The sequence below is a fragment of the Bicyclus anynana genome, chromosome 20 (assembly GCF_947172395.1).
Source record: "Bicyclus anynana chromosome 20, ilBicAnyn1.1, whole genome shotgun sequence".
Classification (NCBI taxonomy): Eukaryota; Metazoa; Arthropoda; class Insecta; order Lepidoptera; family Nymphalidae; genus Bicyclus; species Bicyclus anynana.
Genome location: NC_069102.1, coordinates 3,615,776 through 3,639,666, shown reverse-complemented (window position 1 = coordinate 3,639,666; position 23,891 = coordinate 3,615,776). Strand labels below are relative to the sequence as shown.

General features: G+C 39.4%; 1 protein-coding gene across 1 annotated transcript; it reads left to right on the top strand.

Moving 5' to 3' along the window:
- The first annotated feature begins 1,626 nt into the window (after positions 1 to 1,626).
- LOC112055397 (transitional endoplasmic reticulum ATPase TER94) lies at positions 1,627 to 23,677 on the top strand. The gene is made up of 15 exons (XM_024095481.2): positions 1,627 to 1,791; positions 2,092 to 2,197; positions 6,167 to 6,420; positions 7,447 to 7,639; positions 8,239 to 8,449; positions 9,459 to 9,671; positions 10,378 to 10,571; positions 11,341 to 11,505; positions 15,376 to 15,583; positions 16,753 to 16,880; positions 17,440 to 17,605; positions 18,555 to 18,724; positions 19,613 to 19,750; positions 21,520 to 21,674; positions 22,635 to 23,677. The coding sequence occupies exons 1-15, from the start codon at positions 1,775 to 1,777 to the stop codon at positions 22,732 to 22,734; spliced, it is 2,418 nt and encodes an 805-aa protein (XP_023951249.2). The 5' UTR covers positions 1,627 to 1,774; the 3' UTR covers positions 22,735 to 23,677.
- Positions 23,678 to 23,891: the final 214 nt, after the last annotated feature.

Below are 23,891 nucleotides of genomic sequence, written 5' to 3'. Positions count from 1 at the left end.
GGAACGGCATGCCCAAATGGAGTTTCTAGAAGCAATGGACAACATATTTACTCTGCAGGAGCACATACGATTCGATGATTACATTTATGAACTTAGGAATTATGGAACGGATGATATTTTATTCATAGACAGAGAAACAGAAATGGTCGTGAATAACGTAATGAAAAGTATCATGAGAATAAGTTCCAAGGATCGATTTGAACTGCATAAAAAATTGAGGAACGCTGTCAAAGAATTTAAGTTGGTAATGGAGTGAATTAATAAAACAATAGTACGTAATTACTTCAAGTAATTAGTTTTATTCCGAATCACTAACGGTAAAAAATCTAAATCTTTTCACCTCCTTCGAATCTACGCTACGTAGAGTTATAACGTAAATAAAAAGTAAATAACCTTTTAAAATCTCTCCTGAGTACAATCTCATCTGATGGTAAGTGATGCCATCGATGATGGAAGCGGGCTAGCTCGTTAGGAGTAGGATGAAAATCCTGATCCCTTTCGGTTTCTACACGACATCGTACCGGAACACTAAAGGTCGTGGCTAGTTTTCACCCTACTGGGTGGTAACTAGCCACGGCCTATGCCTCCTAGGTCAAATTTCATCCAAATCGGTTAAGCGGTAAGTACCTATAGCTATGAAAAGTTATAGACAGATGGACTACTTACGATCAACGGATACGAGCATAGATAATATGATACTACGTATACGAGAGACTGTGTAATTGTGAATATAGAGATACCTACAATTATCTCTGTGATTCCCCGAGCACAAATAGGAAAGACTAGAAGCTGGAAAAAATATTGTATACTTCAGCCATATCCAAATAAGTCTGTGGCTAACTTATCCTTGAAAATGCATGCCACATGGCATGCCATATATCTACACCAAAGATTTATCGTTCGGACTGCTTTAGTATTTTAGTCGAGTACGAACTTTTTGGATCTACCGCCCAAAAATTGTACGTACTTGACTGACAGGGGCAGCACAGATTATTAGGGCAGCTTAGCCACAATCATAGAGTACACACTTTTAATATTTACACAGATTAACAAACACATCGCATACACTCGTTACACAGAATATTCGATTACTTGATCGTTGTTTTGCTGTTCCGTCTGAAGAATCGATTCCTTTTAGTACAAAGATGTAATTAACTTACAAATTAAACGTAACTTTGTTGTTTAGTAAACTAGAAGTTATTAACCGTTTTTTATGACATTTAACTGCACAAACCGGCATTTTAAGAGAGCTCTTTACACGATGAAAACGATTACAATATTAAAACATCGATTCTATGGCGACAGGTTATAAATACGCGATAAAACATTGGTTCTTGATCTTTGACAGAGGGTTAACGTCTAGCGAGTCAGATCCTTTTGTAATTGGTCTGAACCCGCGAACCAAATTTATTAGACGTTGCCTGATTTTATACAGTTGCATATTTTATGGGCGATACCTACTTAAGGATAAACACTGTATGTTTCTCATTATCTAACTGCAGTCTGAAAATCTATTTTAATAACAACTTTTAAATTATAAATTATATGAAGATCGATTGAATCGTAAATTATACAGCCATAGACAAACCCAAAGTATGTTGGCAACATTAGCGTTATCGACAGAACAAATGAAATACGGCAACGTCACGCACAGCGGACCACAGAGTACTTTTTGCAGCGGAGCGGACTCATGAATCGGAAAGAGTGATTTACACATTCGGCGTTACAAATAATTTATTAAATTTAAGAAATTTAACTATATTTAGTGAATAAAATGGCAGATAACAAAAGGTGAGACTTCCAACACGTAAATTAATAATAAAATTAAGTGGTGCATGTATAAAATGTGGTTTTTTGTTGATTGTTGTAAGGGGACCAATATTCGAAAATTGGCTTGTCATCATGTCTTACATTACAGATCGAGATGATTTTTATGATTATTTTAAACATTATTATGATAAAATATAATCTGTTTATCATAGTATCAAGATGAAATTAAAGTTTTAATAATTTTATTTTTAAATTGACCTTTATTACTTACTACTGTTTTAACACCGGGCGTTTTAGTTAATTCCGGTGTATTTTGTGTAGCCCTGATGATCTTTCCACTGCGATCCTGCGTCGCAAGGACAGGCCCAACCGTCTGATCGTCGAGGAGGCTGTGAGCGATGACAACTCGGTGGTCGCTTTATCACAGGTTTGTTCTTTGTCTTTTTTCCAGCAATTATTACATCTTACATTTCGACCTGTTAAAATTACAATTGTGAGCGTGACACATTATAATTATGCTTCACAAACCGTACAAATTATAATTGGCTATTCAAACTGCATACTTTACCCATCATAATCTGACATTATAAGGCTACTAGCGGGCGCCCGCAACTTCGTCTGCGTGGAAATGGATGTAAACTTTCAACACCTATTTAATCCCCTTGATTAATCAAAATCCTTTCTTAGCGGATACCTATGTCATGACATGCCAAATTTCCAGCCCGATCCGTCCAGTGGTTTGTGAGTCAGTCACCTTTGAGTTTTATATATTTAGATTTTAAAGGCTCACTACAGGGTGAGAGGATATTAGACCTACCATGATACTCCAATGCAGGTTGGAGTGATAATATTTCATTCTTTCTTTGAGGCAGTGATGTAGCATCATAGACTTCTCCGCTCTGGACTGAGATATTAGATTTTTTTTTTGGACTCTGTTTTATCCCTTCCATGGACAATATGAGTCGAAGCCACATGAATTTCTTACTGATCACTTAGCTTAGCTGAGCTGAAATGCTTACGGAGCTGAAAAATTTTATATTGCATAATAATTACTAAAGTATGAATATTACAACCTTTTGCATAATTATCAGCAAGTAAACCATATAATACCTGCTTACCAGAGAATTTTTTTAACTCTCTGTGTGTGTGAAGTTTTCCAATCCGTGGACTATTAGCCTAACTCCTCTAATTCTGAGAAAAGACTCGAGCTCAGCAGTGAGCCGAACATGGGTTGATAATGATGAGAAACCTAATATTTGCAAGTAGAATTACAAGCCCATAAAACTACAATTGGCAATTTAAATGTCTTCTTTATCAAGTTGATATAACTTAGGATATTTGGAATCAACATATGGGACACTATGAAAAATGTCTTATTTTTGGAGGACATGTTAATTAGATTCTAGCTATTATCATTGTATTAGATGAAGTGGGTAGCCCTGCTTTCTGCATCTATTGCTGTGGTGTTGATTCCCACAACAGGAAAAATATGTGGGTCTCACTAGTGACAGTCAGTTAGACCCTAGAGACAGAAAACACAGCAAATGACATCAACCAACAAGATGGGCAGTTATAAAGCTAACAACAGGAAATCCTGGAGGAGGGTAACATGAGATTGAACAGAGTGAAACAAGACTGTAGGAGGCTAATGCCAATAGGCACTCTGAACTACTAGACCAATGGTGCTCAACCTTTTTCTGAAACGGGCCAAAAATACATGTCATGGTGTTGTGGGCCGCAAAAAATATATAAATAATTTCTTAGGTTTTTGCAATAGGAATGATAATAATGTTTTAAATTGTATATAAATCAAGAGTATTCTAATAGTATTGTCTCTGAAATCATCTACTACAGTGATAAGTACACTGAGGCTTCAGGGGAGCACTGTGTGTTTTTAAAATAGTTTAATTAATATCAGATGTCCTAGATGGACCAACAACAAAAGCCCGGGGGCCGCAGGTTGAGTATAGCGGTACTAGACATAATCTGGGAAACCTAGATGTATGATATATGATACTTGTAAATTTCAGAATAAAGGGCATATTATTTTTATATGTTTATTTTTTTAATATTATTCATTATTAATATCTGATAGTGATCTTGATTCAAACAGTAGAGTACACAACCCACATTAGAGCAGTACATCCTGTAAATTAGAGATAGATTAGTTAGATTGCAAAACAATTGAATTTATTTGAATTTGATTCTATGAGAAATCATATATTTGTAGGTTCTCTACATGCATTTTTTATTAGAAGTTTTTTTTTTGTTCTAAGAAATCTCAATACAAATAAAAAAGACATGTAATTTGTGGAACACCGTCATTAAGCTATGACATATATCGCCATTCCCAGAGAATAAAATGGTAACTGCCATTATATATGTTTTAGTATTATTTCATTTTTGGTATTACATCTACTCAATATTTTTCGTAATTTTTAAGCAGTTATTATCGAAGTTACAAAACATTACAATAGTATTCCAAGATATAGTCACTGGCATAAAGGTATAAAAATAAAATGGTAATATAATACATACTATGCCTTATATGAGACTATATGAAGAATTTTCGTGATAAGGTTGAGGAACTGTCATACATCGCCATTCCCAGAGAATAAAATGGTAACTGCCATTACAGATGTTTTATTTACCATAATGTATTCCTACTTCTTAGTATTGTAAACAGCCATACAATTGTCCTCCTGTACTCAAAATTTAAGACTTGATTATGATAAAATCAGTTACCATTTTATTCTCGTCCAAAATCTTCGGTTGGTGGCGCGTAATTCATCACCACTTGCATTTTATTTACCGTTTGTATCTGTAGGTTTTTAACCTACAAAATTATTGATCCATTCATTGGCATCATATATACATTTCCTCCATTGTCTATAACGCTGGTTTTTCTAGGATCAACCTAGGAAACTGATGGATTCTCACGATTTCATTTTCCTTTTTATAAGCATTTAATTGTCTTTGTAAAATCATTAAAATATAACCTTTCATCACCAACGTTAAGGGGATGCTGTAAGTTTGACTTGTGTTTTAGGTATTGTACCTTCTAAAAAAAATGGACCCATTATAATGTGCTTTTTTGTGTTTGGTAACTTACATATTTGATTCTCTAACCAATGAAGATCTGATAAGTCAATCTATAAATCGTAGATATTGGTGATTTTTATTATGATGAAAAATATCATCTCTGTATTATTGGCTGAGTTTCTGAATTTTTTTTTTAGGAGTCTCTATATTTAAAAATAAGCATTGGCTCTATCTCGACAGTACCATTGTGTGTGTGGGGGACCATTCATACACCTTCTGAGAAGTGTTGATGTTATGTTTACCGTTTTCGAGTGTAGCATAGAGATGTTATGTAGACACATACAATGTACACAAGGACACTATTATGTTACTTACTGTTATAGACTGACCTACTTTTCGCGGAAATCAACCAGCTTTTTCTGCTTGTTATTTATAGAGCTTAATGGATGAATATAATCTCGTAGTATGAAATTTAGACGCCAAAAACTGATAGGTCTTTCTACTTTTTTTCCCCACTGATAATTTCCGCATTATTTGTAAGTCTTCCTGCACACAATCTATCCATCTTCTTTTAGGTTTTCCTTTTAGTTGGTCTCCATTTTGTCATCACTTTTGGGCCTTTATTCAACATCCTCTGTATATGTGCCACTGAAGCCTTTGGGGCTTTTCAATGTCTCAAAATTGTTTCGCCTTTCACTAGCTTTTATTATTTCTAGTTCATTTGATGGCAATAGGTTCAATCTGTACTTCCTAGTGGCCCAAATATTTTGAGCGCACTGCTAATTTATTTTCTTATGTGAGAGACCACATTCACATGCATAATGTTACTATTTAATATGTCATAGAAAGAAGAATTTTCGTCTTATGTTTGTGGAACTGTCATTCAACGACTACTGCAGGCCACATAAAAGAACTTGGTTTCAATAACTATTAGACGCATTTTAAACTTATGTTTGCGGCGTGAACTGTGAGTTTAAAGATGGCGTAAATTCACGCTGTGAGTGTAGTTTGCGCGTGTTTTATAATTTGTAGTTATGCAATAGGTTCAGTTAGTAGTCACTTCCTAGTGGCTCGAATATTTTGCGCGCACTGCTAGTATATTTTCTTATGTGAGAGACCACGTTCACATGCATATGTTACTATTTATGCCATATAAATAAAGAAGGATTTTCGTCTTACAGTCGAGGAACTGTCACTCTACGACTATTGCAAGAGCTACGCATAAAAGAACTTGGTTTCAACAACTATTAGGCGCGCTTTACAATCTTGTCCGCGGCGTGAATTGTGAGTGTAGAGGTGGCGTGAATTCACGCTGTGAGTGTAGCGCGTGTTACTCAATTGTCTTATCTTACAGGCCAAAATGGAGCAGTTGCAACTATTCCGCGGGGACACGGTGCTGCTCAAGGGCAAGCGGCGCAAGGAGACGGTGTGCATCGTGCTGTCGGACGAGCACTGCCCCGACGAGAAGATCCGCATGAACCGCGTGGTGCGGAACAACCTACGCGTGCGCCTCAGCGACGTGGTCTCCATCGCGCCGTGCCCCTCCGTCAAGTACGGCAAGAGGGTGCACATACTGCCCATTGACGACTCGGTGGAAGGCTTGACTGGGTGAGTGGTACATAGAAAATGTTATGTTTTACTTCTTAATTGAGTGCCTCTCTTGACTAGGAACTTGACTTGATGGTCTAGATCATTGATTCCCAGGGGTCTACAGACGACTCGGCGGGGGTCTACGTTGGTGTGACATAAAAATGGAGTTTCACGGTTCTTAAGCGGGGGTCCACGAAATTTTATGTAGTTTCATACTGAATGGGGCGTTTCCTTAATAAAACAAGTTTTATGGTAGAGGTAGTTAAAAGTTTACATCGAGTTATACGCGGACGAAGTCGCGGGCGTCCGCTAGTTTTTATATAAAATTCTCGTGTCACAGTGTCAGTTGCCATACTTATCTGAAAAGGACCAATATGACTTATCTTAAGGAAGAGAAAAGGACTTATCTTGACCAATTTTAATGAAATTTTTTGTTTGTTGGTAGCTCTGAGATGTTATCTACTTTTCATGGCTTCTCTGTTTTTCTCACTTACAAACTATTTTTATTCCAATTGCTGGTTAGCCTATGTTGCACAGCACTGGCTAACATAAACAAAGTACTGAGCGTTTATTTCTTCTAAGAAATATTTAACAAAAACAATTTAAATTAAATTCCAAATTCCAAATTACTTAACTAATTAAAAGTATGCGGATACTTGTAAAGTAGAATCATGTAATCATTTATTTATTTATTTGGTCCACCAGTGACTGTCGCAGCATTTACACAAATACAATCTAAAAAAAACACAAACACAAGGCTCTGCACAATCAAATGAAGGTAGACACGGCATGCACATTTCCGTAATATTAAAATAAATTGACGATTACATTAAATCAGTTTACATAAGAAAAAAAAATACATTTATAACAAGAAAAGGAAACATTTTACAACTACTATTTGAATATACTATATAATACAAAAAATAAAATAAAATTGGTAAAAACAATAATAATAGATAGATACAACAATAATAATCATAATTAATAGATAGTTTGAAAAAATCGCTCAGAAAATCCTGTAAATTTTACAATGTCGATTTGCAGAAATCTATTTGAAGTGTACCTGAAACCGTACTTCATGGAGGCGTACCGGCCCATACACCGTGACGACACGTTCATGGTGCGCGGCGGTATGAGAGCTGTGGAGTTTAAGGTGGTGGAGACGGACCCCGCACCATACTGTATCGTGGCCCCGGATACTGTTATACACTGTGAAGGAGACCCCATCAAACGTGAGGTGAGTGTTTATCGTATTTTTTTTTTTTTTTTTATTGTACATTTATTGTAAACTTCAAGGGGATTGCAAGTGTTACCAGGGTTGGGCACAGATGCTCTGCCAGCAGGGAGTCCTTGATGATTAAGGGAGGGGTGCAAATGACTAAGAGTCTCCTATGAGAACCTCTTAAAGGAGGGAACCACTAATGACCACCATAGCTTGCACCATTACTTGCCACCATTTGCTCCTTTGCCAGCATTAGTGATGCGTTGGCATAAGTAACAAACAAAAAAATCGTCTAAACTACTTATTATTTGTTGACTACTTATGTGCATTTTAAGTAATTAAAAATCAGTCTCAGATGGTGAAGGAAAAACATCGAGGGAAATACTTCATACATGACGATTTTCTTAATTCTCTGGGTGCGTGAAGTCTGCCAATTCGCATTGGGCCAGCGTGGTACATTTTTAGCCTAACCCGTCTCATTCTGAGAGGAGACTCGTGCTCAACAGTGAGCCGAACATGGGTTGTTAATGTTGATGATGAACACTTATATCTGTTCAACATTCTCTTATACTGAAATCGGGGGACCTTATTAATATAAGCTTTATTATATACAGGAAGAAGAGGAGGCCCTGAACGCGGTGGGCTACGACGACATCGGCGGCTGCCGCAAGCAGCTGGCGCAGATCAAGGAGATGGTGGAGCTGCCGCTGCGGCACCCCTCGCTGTTCAAGGCCATCGGAGTGAAGCCCCCGCGGGGCATCCTCATGTACGGGCCTCCGGGCACAGGCAAGACCCTCATCGCGCGCGCCGTGGCTAACGAGACCGGTATGGACTACTATTATTTTTTTTTTAATACTCTTTATTTGTACACCACAAAAAATAAAAGAAAACAAGCAAAACAGAAACATAAGAAAAAGTAGAATACAAAAGGCGGCCTTATCGCTTAGTAGCGATCTCTTCCAGGCAACCTTAGGCTTAGGAACTTATTAGGACAACTGTAGGTGGTGTGTACGTAATAATAATGTACATTATACATACATACAAATAACTACACACTAATACATAAACCATAATACACAAATTACACAATAATTATAAATATAAAATAAACTAATATATATAATATATCATTATGTCGTATGATAAATATTCTAATAAAATAAAATATGTAACTAGTGACTAAGATAATATGTCTTAATGGATTTTTTAAACATGTCAAGGGATTTGGATTTCCGAATGTCGACTGGGAGTGCATTCCATAGCTTAATAGCACTATTGTCTAGTCTAGAAAACTAGTTCATTTGTTTAGATTAGGGTACAATCGCAACTGGCATAGCTCAGTGAGTCGCGAAGCTGAAGTGGCAATGGGCAGGCCACATAGTTCAAAGAGCCGATTGAAGTTGGGGTCCCAAGGTGCTGGAATGGCGACCCCGCACCAGCAAGCACAGTGTTGGTCGTCCCTCCACTAGTTGGACCGAAGACACCAAGCGGGTTGCAGGGAACTGTTGGATGCTGGCGGCTCGAGACAGTTGTGCTTGTAGGTCCATGCATAGGCCTCTTGCTCAATGCCGCCGCCGCCTTCAAAGTGATCAGAATGTAGCACGTACGATGTTATTTTTCGTTTTTTAGTTTATTTTCTGATTTTGAAGTCGACAGTCGACTGCCGTCGCCTGCCGCCGAGACGTCACCGACTGCAGTTTACTGCGGTCTTCGGTAGAGTTGCCGCTCGTGTAAATTAAGCCTAACAGTGATCTCTTCCTGGCAACCTAAACATAAATAATCTAAATATCCTGTGAGACGGGATTATGTAATCGCGTTTCTTGTAACATTATAGGTGCATTCTTCTTCCTGATCAACGGTCCGGAGATCATGTCGAAGTTGGCCGGCGAGTCTGAGTCCAACCTGCGCAAGGCGTTCGAGGAGGCGGACAAGAACTCGCCCGCGATCATCTTCATCGACGAGCTCGACGCCATCGCGCCCAAGCGAGAGAAGACCCACGGCGAGGTCGAGCGCCGCATCGTGTCACAGCTGCTCACGCTTATGGACGGTGAGATAATGAATCACAGAACATCTTTACAACTTATAATATTTTTTCTCCCATTACGGGAAAAATCCTCATGGACCGGCTTTCTTCCTTCCTTTTGCCTAAACAAACTAAGCGTATAGTACTTGTTGAGCTTACTTTGTCGTGGGAGACTAACATTCCAAAGGACCACAGTATAATAATAAATATAATAAAAGGTTTTTTATTCCCATTTAGATAGTACTTATCAGTATTTTAAAACTATTGTAACTTATCTATATATTAAATAATTAATTATGTTATGTACTAGTTAATAATGGGCCCCTTTGGGAATAAGCCTCCTCCATCTTTTTCCATTTGTCCCTTTCTTTTGTGAGTTCCATCAAACCTTGGCCAGCCACTGGCCTCCATCTTATATGGAGATGATAAAATGATATTTTAATAATGATCTGATTAGAAAATTGGCTAAGTAAAAGTATGTTTCTATAAGTAATTCTTCTAGGGCAAAATGTTCGTCGGAACATATGAATGTTTGTTACTCTTTTACGCCTCAACTACTGAACCGAATTCGCTGAAATTTGGTATTAAGATATATTATAGCCTGGATTAACACATAGACTACTTTTTATCCCGGAAAAATCCATGGTTCCCGAGGGATTTGTGAAAAACTAAATTCCACGCGGACGAAGTCGCAGGCGTCCGCTAGTAAATAAATAAATGTCTTCCCCAGGTATGAAGAAATCGTCCCACGTGATAGTAATGGCGGCCACCAACCGGCCGAACTCGATCGACGCGGCGCTGCGTCGCTTCGGTCGCTTCGACCGCGAGATCGACATCGGCATACCCGACGCCACCGGCCGACTCGAGATACTGCGCATCCATACCAAGAACATGAAGCTGGGAGACGACGTTGATTTGGAGCAGGTATGTTAGTAGCACCTAACAAAGCAAGTCTTAAATTGATCTAGTAGTACATGAATTTAAGACTTGCTTTAATCTATGTACTACCACCCACGCACAACGGCCAATCACAGTGCGGAAACGGCCCAGAAGAAAGAAGAAGAAGAATCTATGTACTAGATTGAAAAAAATTATATTGTTTTGAAATGCGATTACATGAAAATTTAAATTTTTTTAATACAATACGACAATATGATCCAAAACGCTGTCAGCCATGACAGTCTATATTTTAACCGTTTCAAGTTATGTTATCTAATCCTTTGACAAAAATATAAGTTAATAATTACTTTGACATTCAGTACATACAACAACATTGTGTCGTCACAAAATGGACGACATCAATTTTCTTTTTTTGAAAAATTTTTAAAAATAAATGATTTTTAAATTAAGTTTTATAAGAAATCCTTAACTTTATTATAATGATATCGATGTATTTCGGACCCTTATTCCATGTACTAAACACCGAGCAGAGTCCTGGATTCCTAATTTGGTCACAAGTCCAGGACTCTGCTGCTGTCTGCTCTGAGTTTTTCTCTATCATGGAATGGACCCAGACTCAAAACGGTGAATCCATGAAATGTTCGTACGTTCAGAATCCATTCGTCTCAGAAATTATTTTTTTTTATTGTTTATATTCAATTTGATAAGTCAACTGCCCTATTCAACGCGAATTGAATGTTTTCTGCTGTATATATTTCAGAAAACGAATAAATAAGACCCCTTCCATCACCAGATCGCAGCGGAGTCCCACGGCCATGTAGGCGCTGACCTGGCGTCCCTTTGCTCCGAGGCGGCGCTGCAGCAGATCCGTGAGAAGATGGACCTCATCGACCTGGAAGACGACCAGATCGACGCGGAGGTGCTCAACTCGCTCGCCGTCTCCATGGACAACTTCCGCGTGAGTTGATTTCTTTGAACGATCATCATCAAAGCCATTTTCTACATAAGGAGGCTCATCACAGGACCATGCCTTCCTCCTTATAGTTTGTGGATCTATATTTCAACAAAATCATCATAACTATTATCATTTTAACATTTTATGATATACTATTGTTGGGAAAATGTATTCAGAGAAAATGTCTATAATATAAGAAGGCTTAGATCTAAGGTAGAGCAGGTGTCCAAGGCTACTGGCTAAAACCCCTCCTATCGCCCTGTTAGCCGTGTACCCGCCTTTCAGCCTATAACACGGTAACATTTTTGTCTGTCTTAAGTTCTTGTTATTTTCCTCCTCTTTTCCTCCTTTTCCTTTTCCCTAATAATATCCTCAAGGAAATTACTGATAACATTCCAATTTTTATCAGATTCCAGCATTTTAGTTACCAAATTTTGTACACTAATATCGCCCACCTTTGCAGAAACTTCTCGTCTTTCATGTTCCCACTTTACGCAGTGGAAGATGGTGTGCATCGCATCATCTGTATTCTTACAGTACATGCATGTGGCATCTGGTCTTTTACCAATACCTGCAAGATAACACATAAAAACGCCATCTCCAGTAAAGCACTGTGTAAGTCGATATGTCATTCGGCCATGCCTCCTGCTGGTCCATTCTTCTATATCAGGAATAAGGCTGTATGTCCATCTACCTTTAGAAGATCCTTCCCATTCCTTTTGCCATCTCGCTAGGGTTTCTTTTTCAAGAGTTCCTGATTTTTCAGCGCTATTTTTTGTTCTTCGAGTTCTTCGATTTCCTCCCCTTTTTTGTTAGTCTTTGTCCCGCCCCAGCATGGGTGTTTAGCATTGAAGTCGCCTGTAATTATTACTCTCTTATTTCTTCCTTGTGCTTCAGCTATATCCTGATGAATCATATTTAAGTATTCTTTGAATTTCTCCACCGAACACTTGTTTGGGCTCATATATACGCTGTAGAGAGTAAATTCTGCGGTATCTATGCAAACAAAAGAAGTAGCTGTACGGTATGACCTAACTTGATACTTTTTACTGAAGTTTAAAATCATTGTATCAGAATTAACATCACAATATATATGCTTTCCCCTACGCTTGCATATATTTGCGTTCGGTTCACTGATAGCAATGAAATCACATAGTCTTTGAGCTGCGACAACATTGGCAATATCATGTGCGCACACACTCCTGTTCGCATTTAATTGCAAGACTGTGAATGTTCTGATCGTTTTCTACGGTCTATATCTCTTCTACAAGATTTAAGCGCATTTAGAAAGTGCTTGCATCTGCTACTTCCGGCAACGTGGCCCTGTTGTTTACAGTGTGGGCAAAACGGGTTTTCATTGCAGTCCTTGGCCTTATGATCAGTACCAGCGCATTTGCGACATTTACCACTCCTGTCTTCCCCTTTGCAATGAGATGCCTTATGATTGAAGCCCCAGCATCGGTAGCACCGTAAAATCTCAATTCTTTCCTGTACTTGGCATATGTTAAGTCCTATTCTAAGTTTTTCCCTGCCCAGAATTCTAGTAGAGTCCGTCTCTTCCAAACATACTGTGGCTATTTGGTTTCCATTCCTCATTGGTCTCAGTGATTTTACTTCTAGTTGTTCCTGATAGCTTATTTCATTTGTATTTACTAATGCTTCCTTTATGTCAATTTCTTGGGCGGCGGCGTCTATATCTCTTATATGTAGGATTTTCTTTTTTTGATTGTTATGAGCTGCAATTTTGCAGTTTTCCATTAACCCTTGTATGACTTTATCTTTATTAGACTTTTCTGAGAGCTTTATCATAATTTTTCCCGAATTTGTCTTTTTTACTCCTTTTATATGCTCTAGTGTGTCACTGTTCTTTAGTCCATCGTTCAATTTTTTAACTGTTTCTGCATACGTTGCTTCTCCATTATCTATAACTATTATATTTTCGTTAGCTACCTTTACTTTTTTTCCTTGTTCTCAGCGTTATCCTGAATTCCGTATCATGAAATATAGATTCCAGAATTTTCTTCATATTTTCTGTTCTCACCGCTTGGGGAGCGACTACGGTTATTTCCCGTACGTCATAGTCTATACTTCTCCTTTTCATTTCCTGGCACAAGTGATACACATCGCGTTGGGTTCTTCCATCTTGTTTGGTCGGATCATAGAAGAAAGCTGTGATGTTCTTTTCTCTGAATTTATCGCCATCGTTGGTACTAAATGTAGTGCGTTGCTTGACGGAAGTGAAATATCCTCCAACGCAATCTATCTTAACTCCCTCTGTAAGTTCAGGATGTCTGTTCAGGATCCTCTTACCCATCCTTGTCTGCCTTTCTTTTAACTCATCACAGAAGTATATAATATTTTCAGCAGTATCTTTCAAGGGATCTCCATATTCAGTCCGGGTATTTTTGAAGCTTTCATCAGTCCAAGTTAGGTCGACCACTTTTTTGAATTCTTCGTAGTTTTGAATATTTACCTGATTTAAATTAAATACATGTCCTTCTACTAGGCATTTAAAGCACTGCTCTACATTGTCCTTTCCTTGATCTTCAAGTTTTTCTTCGTACATTGTTCTAAGTTCCTTCAGTTCATTTTCTAGTTTCGCATATCTAGCATCTTGAGTCACCTTGTATTCTTGAAGTTCCTTTTGTAGTTCCTGAATTTTATGGGTATCATATTTTTGTCTTGTAATCGCTTGCTTAACTAGGCTAGTTATCTCCATTGAGAACTTCTTAACTTCTTTATGAACGTTTTTGTTGCTCCTTATAAAGTTATTAAGCTCATCTGTTCTTGCTTTTAGTTTGACAAGTTCTATTGAAGGCTTGATTTCTCCTAGTTGCTGAGCTATGGGACTTGACAGCTTTTTCCTTTTCTTCGGACGATCATCTAATGGCGGTGTGTCTCTTGTACAAGTTGGTTCATCATCGTCTTTCACTTGGGTTTTTTTATGCTCTGGTAGTATCTGCTGTTTTATAGGTGGAGTTCTTCTAATAGAGTCTCTCCTAGCAAAAGGGTCTCCAATGTTTTCTAGTCTTTCATTTTCCGTGTCGAAATCGTCTCTTTCTCTTTCTTCCATAAAGCGATAGCTGCCCCCCCCCAGATACGGTGGGGCTGACTGAAAATTCAGTGAGGGATTCTCCGCAGCGTAAGGCCGCTGCGGTACCCTCCTGGGGTACATATTTTTTACCATTCGCTTCCATTTTTGGCTGAGCTACAGCTTACTTTTTCTGTCGGGGTGAAGTCCCCTAGGCCGCGTCTTACTGGACTTAAGGCACGCCCATGCCTAGGTGTCCAAGGCTGCTCTAGTGGCATCTTGACAGGTTTGGCTGGGTGGGGAGAATGGCTTGAGCTAAGAAGGGGAGTGTTGACTAGTTTTAAAGAATGTTTTTAACCCTATATCCATCATTCACAAGCCAGGGAATTCGGACCCGGATAGTGACACATCCAATAATTGTGTTTTGTAAATCAACTATACATTTAAATAAAAATAGCCTTTATTCTCTGACTGCTTAATACATATGATATACCTAATACTATTATTTAATTTATACACCAGAGCAATCAGGTTGTCCTTCGACATAGGCCTCTCCAGACTTTTCCACTATACTCGATCTCTGGCCTTTCCTCGCCATCCTTTCGGCAGGTCATCCTCCCATCTCTTATGTGGTCGTCCTTGCCTCCTTTTCCCATCCCTGGGGTACCATTGCATGACCTCTTTGGACCATTTTTCTTTCGAGGATCTCAGCACATGTCCGGTCCAGCGCCACTTCAGCCTTTTTATCTTTTTAAAAACATCTGTAACACCAGTGGCTTTTCTATATATATACTATATAACTATACATTTATAGGTCATTAAACATATGTTTGTTTCCCTAGTACGCGATGACCAAGTCGTCGCCGTCGGCGCTGCGCGAGACGGTGGTGGAGGTGCCGAACGTGACGTGGACGGACATCGGCGGGCTGCAGAACGTGAAGCGCGAGCTGCAGGAGCTGGTGCAGTACCCCGTGGAGCACCCCGACAAGTTCCTCAAGTTCGGCATGCAGCCGTCGCGCGGCGTGCTGTTCTACGGCCCGCCGGGATGCGGTAACTTTCCATTATACACCATGAGGTTTCCTTTGTTAAACAGTCGTCGTCGTCATCAACCCATATTCGGCTCACTACTGAGCTCGAGTCTCCTCTCAGAATGAGAGGGGGAAGGCCAATAGTCCTCCACCACGCTGGCCCAATGCGGATTGGAAGACTTCACACACTCAGAGAATTAAGATAATTCTCTGGTATGCAGGTTTCCTCACGATGTTTTCCTTCACAGTTTGAGACACGTGATATTTAATTGCTTAAAATGTACACAACTGAAAAGTTGGAGGTGCGTGCCCCGGACCGGATTCGTTAAACAGTAGCCTGTCAATATATATATAACAGTATAGTCTATGTAAGACAAAATATTAATTTGTACAAACGAAAAGGAGATTTAAACCCACGTCTTACTAGACACAGGCATAAGTTAGTTATTTCTGCATATCGTCTCCAAAGAGTAAAAATTTTTTTTTACGTTTGGGTGTACTCTTCTATAATAAGATCCCCAAGACTGTGATGGACCTGCCAATGCATAGCTTTAAGCAATGTGTCAAAAAACATTTACTTAGTCGAGGGTACTACAACATTGATGAGTTCCTTAAAGATAAAAGCGCTTGGAGGCCATTGGATCAGCTTCCACCTTCACACAGGAAATAAAACTATAAGAAATTGTAATTGTTATCAATTGTAAATTATAATACTGTATGACTTTTTCAAAAGAGCAACTGTTGAGTTTCTTGCCGGTATCTTTCTTTTGATTGATTGATTGGTTTCTTAAACAAAAATCCCACATAACGTATCCAATGTATATTATACATTAGTGTTATAATGAAAAAAAAAAACAAATTACAATTAAAGAAGTTACGATTGTAACAAACTTCCATATTATCAAACACCTACCCATTTGCCGTGATGCTGCTGTGCGGCTCGTGAGTCCCTTTAAGGTCATTCACTTTATCCTAAACTAGGTCAAAGTTCAATGACTTCATACTTACGAAACAGAATTAAACAGGATGTTTAAATTATTTTTTGTTTGCGTGTGAATTAGTTTGAGGTAATTTTTAATGTTACTAAGGGTTTTCTTGTATTGGACTGTGTTTCCATGATGTACTCATGTAATTTGTCTTACTTGTTATTCAATATTTGGTCCATATAACAGTTATTTAATATTTCAACAGGTAAAACGCTTTTGGCCAAAGCTATCGCTAACGAGTGCCAGGCCAATTTCATTTCTGTGAAAGGCCCCGAGTTGCTAACTATGTGGTTTGGTGAATCTGAAGCCAACGTGCGAGACATCTTTGATAAGGTAATTTATGGTCAATTATTTCACAAAGTACATTATACAATAATAGAGCAAGAACTTAAGAACTTATTTATAATGTGACAACAGTCATCACATGACACAAAACAACATTTTTATTAAAAATAATACTTGAGAGGTGTTAGACACACTCACCCAAGTTATCGCTATTGCATCCCATCCCATCCCATACCACCAAATCTTCGAACATTCATTAAAAGGAACTTCGTTCCAAGGGTTCTTTTGGGTTTAGGGGGTCTTCTGAGGTCAGGGGGCCTTTTGGGGATGGAGGGCCTTTTGTTTCCCCCACTAGATCACCCGTGTCTGGGAGACTTGGAACAAGAGGACTCTGAAGCTTACAACTACATATTATATCAAAAGTAGGTGGGGTCTACCCTACCCTTCCTCAAGCGAGATTAAACCCAAAATACACGCAAGCGTTAAAGTTGTATGTGCGTGTGTGCGTTTACCTTTTCTTAGTTTTTTTGCCAGTTCACTATGCTGTAATCAGTATACGAGTAAAAGAACTTAGTAAATAGCAACAAGTATTTCTGTACATTTCCAGGCCCGGTCGGCATCGCCCTGCGTGTTGTTCTTCGACGAGCTGGACTCCATCGCGAAGTCGCGCGGCGGCTCCGTGTCGGACGCGGGCGGCGCTGCCGACAGGGTCATCAACCAGATCCTCACCGAGATGGACGGCATGGGCGCCAAGAAGAATGTCTTCATCATTGGTGAATAATTAGCCTACCAATACTGTCCAATGTGGGGTGTCCATGAGACAAATATTTTCTTCGAGACTGGCTCAGTCTCACTCTGCTTATAAAATTAATGACTAAATCTAATAAATCCAAATTCATTTATTTTAAGTGGCTACAGTTTGTTTTGTTCTGTCTTTTTTCATGATAGCCTAGTGGATATGTTAGAATCCGGTCCAGGTCATGCACCTCCATGTTTTCAGTTTGCATTAGATAAGAAGAAGATATAAGAAATTAAAAATTGCAAGTCTCATACAATGAAGAAAAAACATCGTGTGGAAACCTACATGAGGTTTTTTTGGACTGGGACCTTGGAAAAACCACAGTGCATGGCCATGAGAATTTTTTAAATATTAATGTGTGTGAAGTCTGCCAGTCCATATTTGGCCGAAATGGACTATGGCCTCTCATTCTGAGAGGAGACTCGTGCTCAACAGTGAGCCGAATATGGGTTGTACTGATGATGATGACGTCTGTTTTAGTCAGTTCCGTTGTTAAGTACAAAAATATTATCTATTTGCTTTTTTGTATTGTCTTTAGAAATGTTTGTTTCCCACTGCACAGTAAGCGTGTCATCATCATCATCATCATCAACCCATATTCGGCTCACTGCTGAGCTCGAGTCTCCTCTCAGAATGTGAGGGGTTAGGCCAATAGACCACCACGCTGGCCCAATGAATATTGGTACACGCAGAGAATTAAGATAATTCTCTGGTATGCAGGTTTCCTCACGATGTTTTCCTTCACCGTTTGAGACACGTGATATTTAATTTCTTAAAAATGCACACAACTTAAAAGTTGGAGGTGCATGCCCCGGACCGGATTCGAACTCACGCCCTCCGGAATCGGAGGCAGAGGTCATATCCACTGGGCTATCACGCATTCAGTAAGTGTGTGTGAGTGATATATAAATACGATTGGTCAGGTGCGACAAACCGGCCCGACATCATCGACCCGGCGATCCTGCGGCCGGGGCGCCTGGACCAGCTCATCTACATCCCGCTGCCCGACGAGAAGTCCCGCGAGGCCATCCTGCGCGCCAACCTGCGCAAGTCGCCCATCGCCAAGGACGTGGACCTCACTTACATTGCTAAGGTGATTATCACAAATCGGCCCGACACATAGAGGAATTAGAAAATGGAGATGCATCGCAATCAAATTCACGAACAAACAAATTTTCTGTCGTTTTTTGAGGGGGACGAGGTAAACTCACGCATCGAAAATATTTAACAACATTAAAAAATTTCTATGTCCATACACTACACACAACTATAAATTTGACTCGCAATACACACACGCGTAATTTTTACACAGACTAACTAACAAACACATTGACTGACTGAATGACTATCCACAGATTAAATACACAGAATATTCGATTACTTTTTACACGACGAAAACGATTACAACAATGAAACACCGGTCGGGATTATACTAGCGGGCGCCCGCGACTTCGTCCGCGTGGAACTAAGTTATTCACAAATCCCGCGAGAACCATGGATTTTTCCGGAATGAAAAGTAGCCTATGTGTTATAAATCTATTTTCATTCCAAATTTCAGCCAAATTGACGCAAAATTGACAATGTTTCATACAAACTTTTATCCTCCATTTTATCCCCTTGGGGGTAGAATTGATCAAAATCTTTTCTTAGCAGATGCCCACATCATAACATCTACCTAAATGCAAAATTTCAGCCCAATCCATCCAGTGGTTTGGGCTGTGCGTTGATAGATCACTATGTCAGTCAGTCACCTTTGAGTTTATATACCTATTTAAATGTAAAGAGATTGGATTTCGTGTTTATTTCAAATTATCGTTATATATTCGTAGTTTTACACTAAATAATTATAGTCCACATGGTAACATTTTTTACATAAGTAATTGTAATTAGTGAATGCTGTGATAATCTGTAATTAGCTGTGGTTGGTTGTCCTCATTAAAGAAATAAATAAACACTAAGGCGTGTGTGTGTGTGTGTGCAGGTGACGCAAGGCTTCAGCGGCGCCGACCTGACGGAGATCTGCCAGCGCGCGTGCAAGCTCGCCATCCGGCAAGCCATCGAGGCGGAGATACACCGCGAGCGCGCGCGCCAGCAGCAGCAGCCCTCCGCCGTCATGGACGTATGTATCTTTATTATTATCAGACTCAGACTAAATACATAAGGACTAGTATCGCACCCAAAGTCACGAACAAAATTTTCTGCCCTTTTCTAAGAAAAACGAGCTCAGATTTCATACATATCTTATACTAAACTTGCAGTTTTTGTTCGTTTTTTACACCATTCAAATACACAAAAAAGTATTTTTACGGAGCTCTTTAACCGACGAACACGATTACAAATATAAAACATCGATACTATAAAGACAGTTTTTATAATTGCATTAGATCATTGATCATATAATTTGACAAAAAAGTAACGTCTAGCGAGGCAGGTCCTATACAATAATTGGTCTGAGATCAGAACAGCAATACATTATTATCAGCCCACTACAGAGCCAGATCTCGTCTCCTTAGGATAGGAGATTTGGAGCTTGGACCTGCCACTCTCCTCCGGCTTTGCGGTAATAATGTTAAATTCATTTGAAATCATTAATACATTATTTAGCAGACTAAGGTTCGAGTTCACCGACATTCGTTTAAACATAATCAACCGTTTAAATAAGTTAAACGCCGTTAAGTCCAAATTTCCTGTTCACCACAGCTCATATGCCGGTTAAGGACGTAAATCGGGTGTTTATCTTAACCGAGCGTGGATACCTCGGTTAAGACGTCTTTGACAGACATAAGTGCAGGTTATGTTTTTGTAACGCTTGCTATTTTCGCGAAGATTACTTTCTCAACTACCAAAATGCAAAGGATTCGTAAACTTATAAAAGAGTTTATTTTTCATTTCAGAAATAATTCAGTTTCTCTCATAAATAAATCACTTCTTAGCTTTGAGGTTTTATGCCATTGGATGCAGGCAGCTTCGTTTTCGAAACAAAAAAATATAACAAAATGACAATCATTTATCAATTTGACATGGTACATAATAAATCGGTGTTGCCAATACGTATTTTTCTAAATCCCTACAAATCGAAGCAGAAACTCCCCAAATTGGGGAAAGAATATACCGCAATTTCCCATAAAACCCCCGCCATTTGGGGAATTCCTCGCAAGTTGGCAATGCTGTTATAGATAATAAATAAATTGTTCATAAATCGTTCACTCGTAGTTCTCCTTCGCTCGGTTTACAAACCAGAGTCAAAAAGCGTCTGGTGAACAGGAAAAAAACGCTCCTTGTTCAAACTATGTTTAATATTTGACGGGCCGGTTCTGCAAACGCCGTTTATATGAAAGTCGGTGAACTCGGGTCTTAGAAGTGGATTACAAAAAATAAGAAAACCAATGTCAAAATTCTTACAATATTTGCCAAGACAACTTAACTAACAAATCAAACTGTAACAAAAATAAGACCCCAATGGCAGAAAATGACTTGTGAGTGGAGTCACGCACTTGTGAACGTTGTGTGTAGGGTTAAAGATGTCTGATAGTTAATCAACACTCGTCTTTTCCACTCTAGTCACTCTTCCCGCCTATCGTAAGTAACCAACCAGTATAAAGAATTACACAACAAGAAATGCGGACGGCTCGAACGTCACGAGCAGACTGAAGCCGACCTTAAAACGAACGCCTTATTTCGCAAGTCGTTGCTGTTGTGGGGTATTGGGGAGACGAGTGAAACGCACGACGGTTGCCGCCAACCGATCGCTACCCCTCTCTAACTGGCAACAAGACGCGCCACCTAGCGTCGGTACGAGCCAACACGAGATCGAGCGACGTCATATCCGTCTCAGACTATTATTTCTTACTCATATGTCAGTATAAAAGTATACGATGGTCACTTCAGATGGACGAGGAGGACCCGGTGCCGGAGATCAGCCGCGCGCACTTCGAGGAGGCGATGAAGTTCGCGCGCCGCTCCGTGTCCGACAACGACATCCGCAAGTACGAGATGTTCGCGCAGACGCTGCAGCAGAGCCGCGGCTTCGGCACCAACTTCAGGTACTATCTCTTTGACTAGGTTTTTTTTTTATTCTTTACAAGTTAGCCCTTGACTACAATCTCACCTGATGGTAAGTGGTGATGCAATCTAAGATGGAACTTGTTAGGAGGAGAATGAAATCCACACCCCTTTCGGTTTCTACACGACGTCGTACCGGAGCGCTAAATCGCTTGGCGGTACGTCTTTGTCGGTGGGGTGGTAACTAGCCACGGCCAAAGCCTCCCACCAGCCAGACCTGGACCAATTAAGAAAACCTCAATCGGTCCAGCCGGGGATCGAACCTAGGACCTCTTTGTCTTGTAAGCCACAGCGCATACCACTGCGCCACGGAGGCCGTCTTTGACTATTCTATTACTACTCGCTTTGACTAAATCCTGAAGTGAGACGAGTAACTTAGCGAGGCGCTTTGTGTTGGAACTTCGGATCTACGGCCTACTAACTATAAACTACCTCCCTGCCAACTTTTTACGTCATGCTGTTTACGAGATTTCTTGGTAAGTGACCTTTGCTTTTTATACAGGGTGCTCGGGAGTATTTCCTATTACTTCAAGGTGTTGATGAATCCACTTATAGGAGCCGAACTGCATAACTAATATTTTTTTTAAGTTTTCATACAAAGTAATTCAAAAATTCCGACTATATAAAGGTGTGTGTTAGATACGCCTTTATCTATCCTTGCATTTTAAAATACGCAAAACTTGGCTGCCGTTAATTATAAGGATGTGTATAAGGGACACATTTTAGGTTCTATTTACAAAAGAAATATTATTTACTCCGAAAATATTAATTTTAGAACACATGTTCCTTTATTATTTTTAATTAATTTCTGTAAAAAATATAACCCCAGAATAGTACCGAGCAACCTGTATATATAGTACTCCGGTAGTACATTGTATTCAGACATTGTTATGAATATATTTTTTACGACATTGCTTTGAATGTTAATTTCTTGATTACAGATTCCCAGCATCAGGAGCGGCGTCAGGCGGCACGGGCACGTCGGGTGGGGACCAACCCACCTTCCAAGAGGAGGGCGGTGACGACGATCTCTATAGTTAAGTGCCGCGACTCCCCCCGGCAAGCTATCTGTGAACGCACCGGACGCTCGCTGCAGTTTTAGAACTGACGTTATTACATAAGAATTATCTTATAAAATTATACTTAGGAATATGTTTTGGGGCCCGTACGTAAAATACGACGCGTTTTTTGTTTATCAAATACGGATTATTTTTGTGTAAACTGAAATCGTAATTTCGTATTGAGTCCTCCATTTTCGAATATTTTAATTCAATAATGATCGATGTATACGTAAGTAAGACATATTAAAGTGTACTCACAGCCAAGCTGGACAGAAAGGTAATTATAGTGGGCGCAAGATAAGTTTGTGCGTGGCCAAAATCGGAACTATTCAAAAGTGCCGCCATCTTGTCGTCTATCTCTATCTATCTCTTGGCGGGTAAAAGAGATAACTAACCCTGGCAACATTATAACGCCGCCCCTACTTATCTTGCGCGCACTTTACTTGTTTCAAAGAGCTTCAATTTAATTAATTATTGAAATTGATTTTAATTATTTTATTTTTAAAATGAGATAAGTGGCACAAAACTATCTGAAAACGGCAATTATTAGCAGGTCTAAAACTAAAAATTTAATGAGCGTATTTTACGGACTGCCCCTTACGAATACATTATGGGTGTTTAGGAAGAGGTATCGCAAGCACTGGGCACCGTTTTGAAATTTATTTCATAGACAATAGAGGGCGGTAGTTTGACTGCAGCCTCGTCTCCAAATGAATATGTAAATGTATTTATTTTATAATACAATCATAGTTTGATTTGCTTATGTTTTGTTGTATTGTTTGGAAGGTCCCGCTCGGCCGGGTGTACTATAATATAAAGTAATTGTTACCTGTAATTGTCAGATCGTGTGCGCGACAGTCGGTCTGTGCCGACGTTACACAATACCGCAGTGATTTTTATTGAATAAAAGATTTTTTATAGTCCATTTGTGATGTTTTATTTAATTTCTCCTAGTTCCTAAATCTGACACATAAGTTGTAACCCTGTAACCCCCCTCTAGCTACGCCACTGCTTAGCTTAGGGGTTATAGTTGGGGCATGCGCCCTGGCAGCATACAAAACTGGCGACGGCAAGTGCCTTGAAAACGAAAAAAATGGACAATTCAAAACTCAACCGAGTAACTGCTAAAGTTAGTGT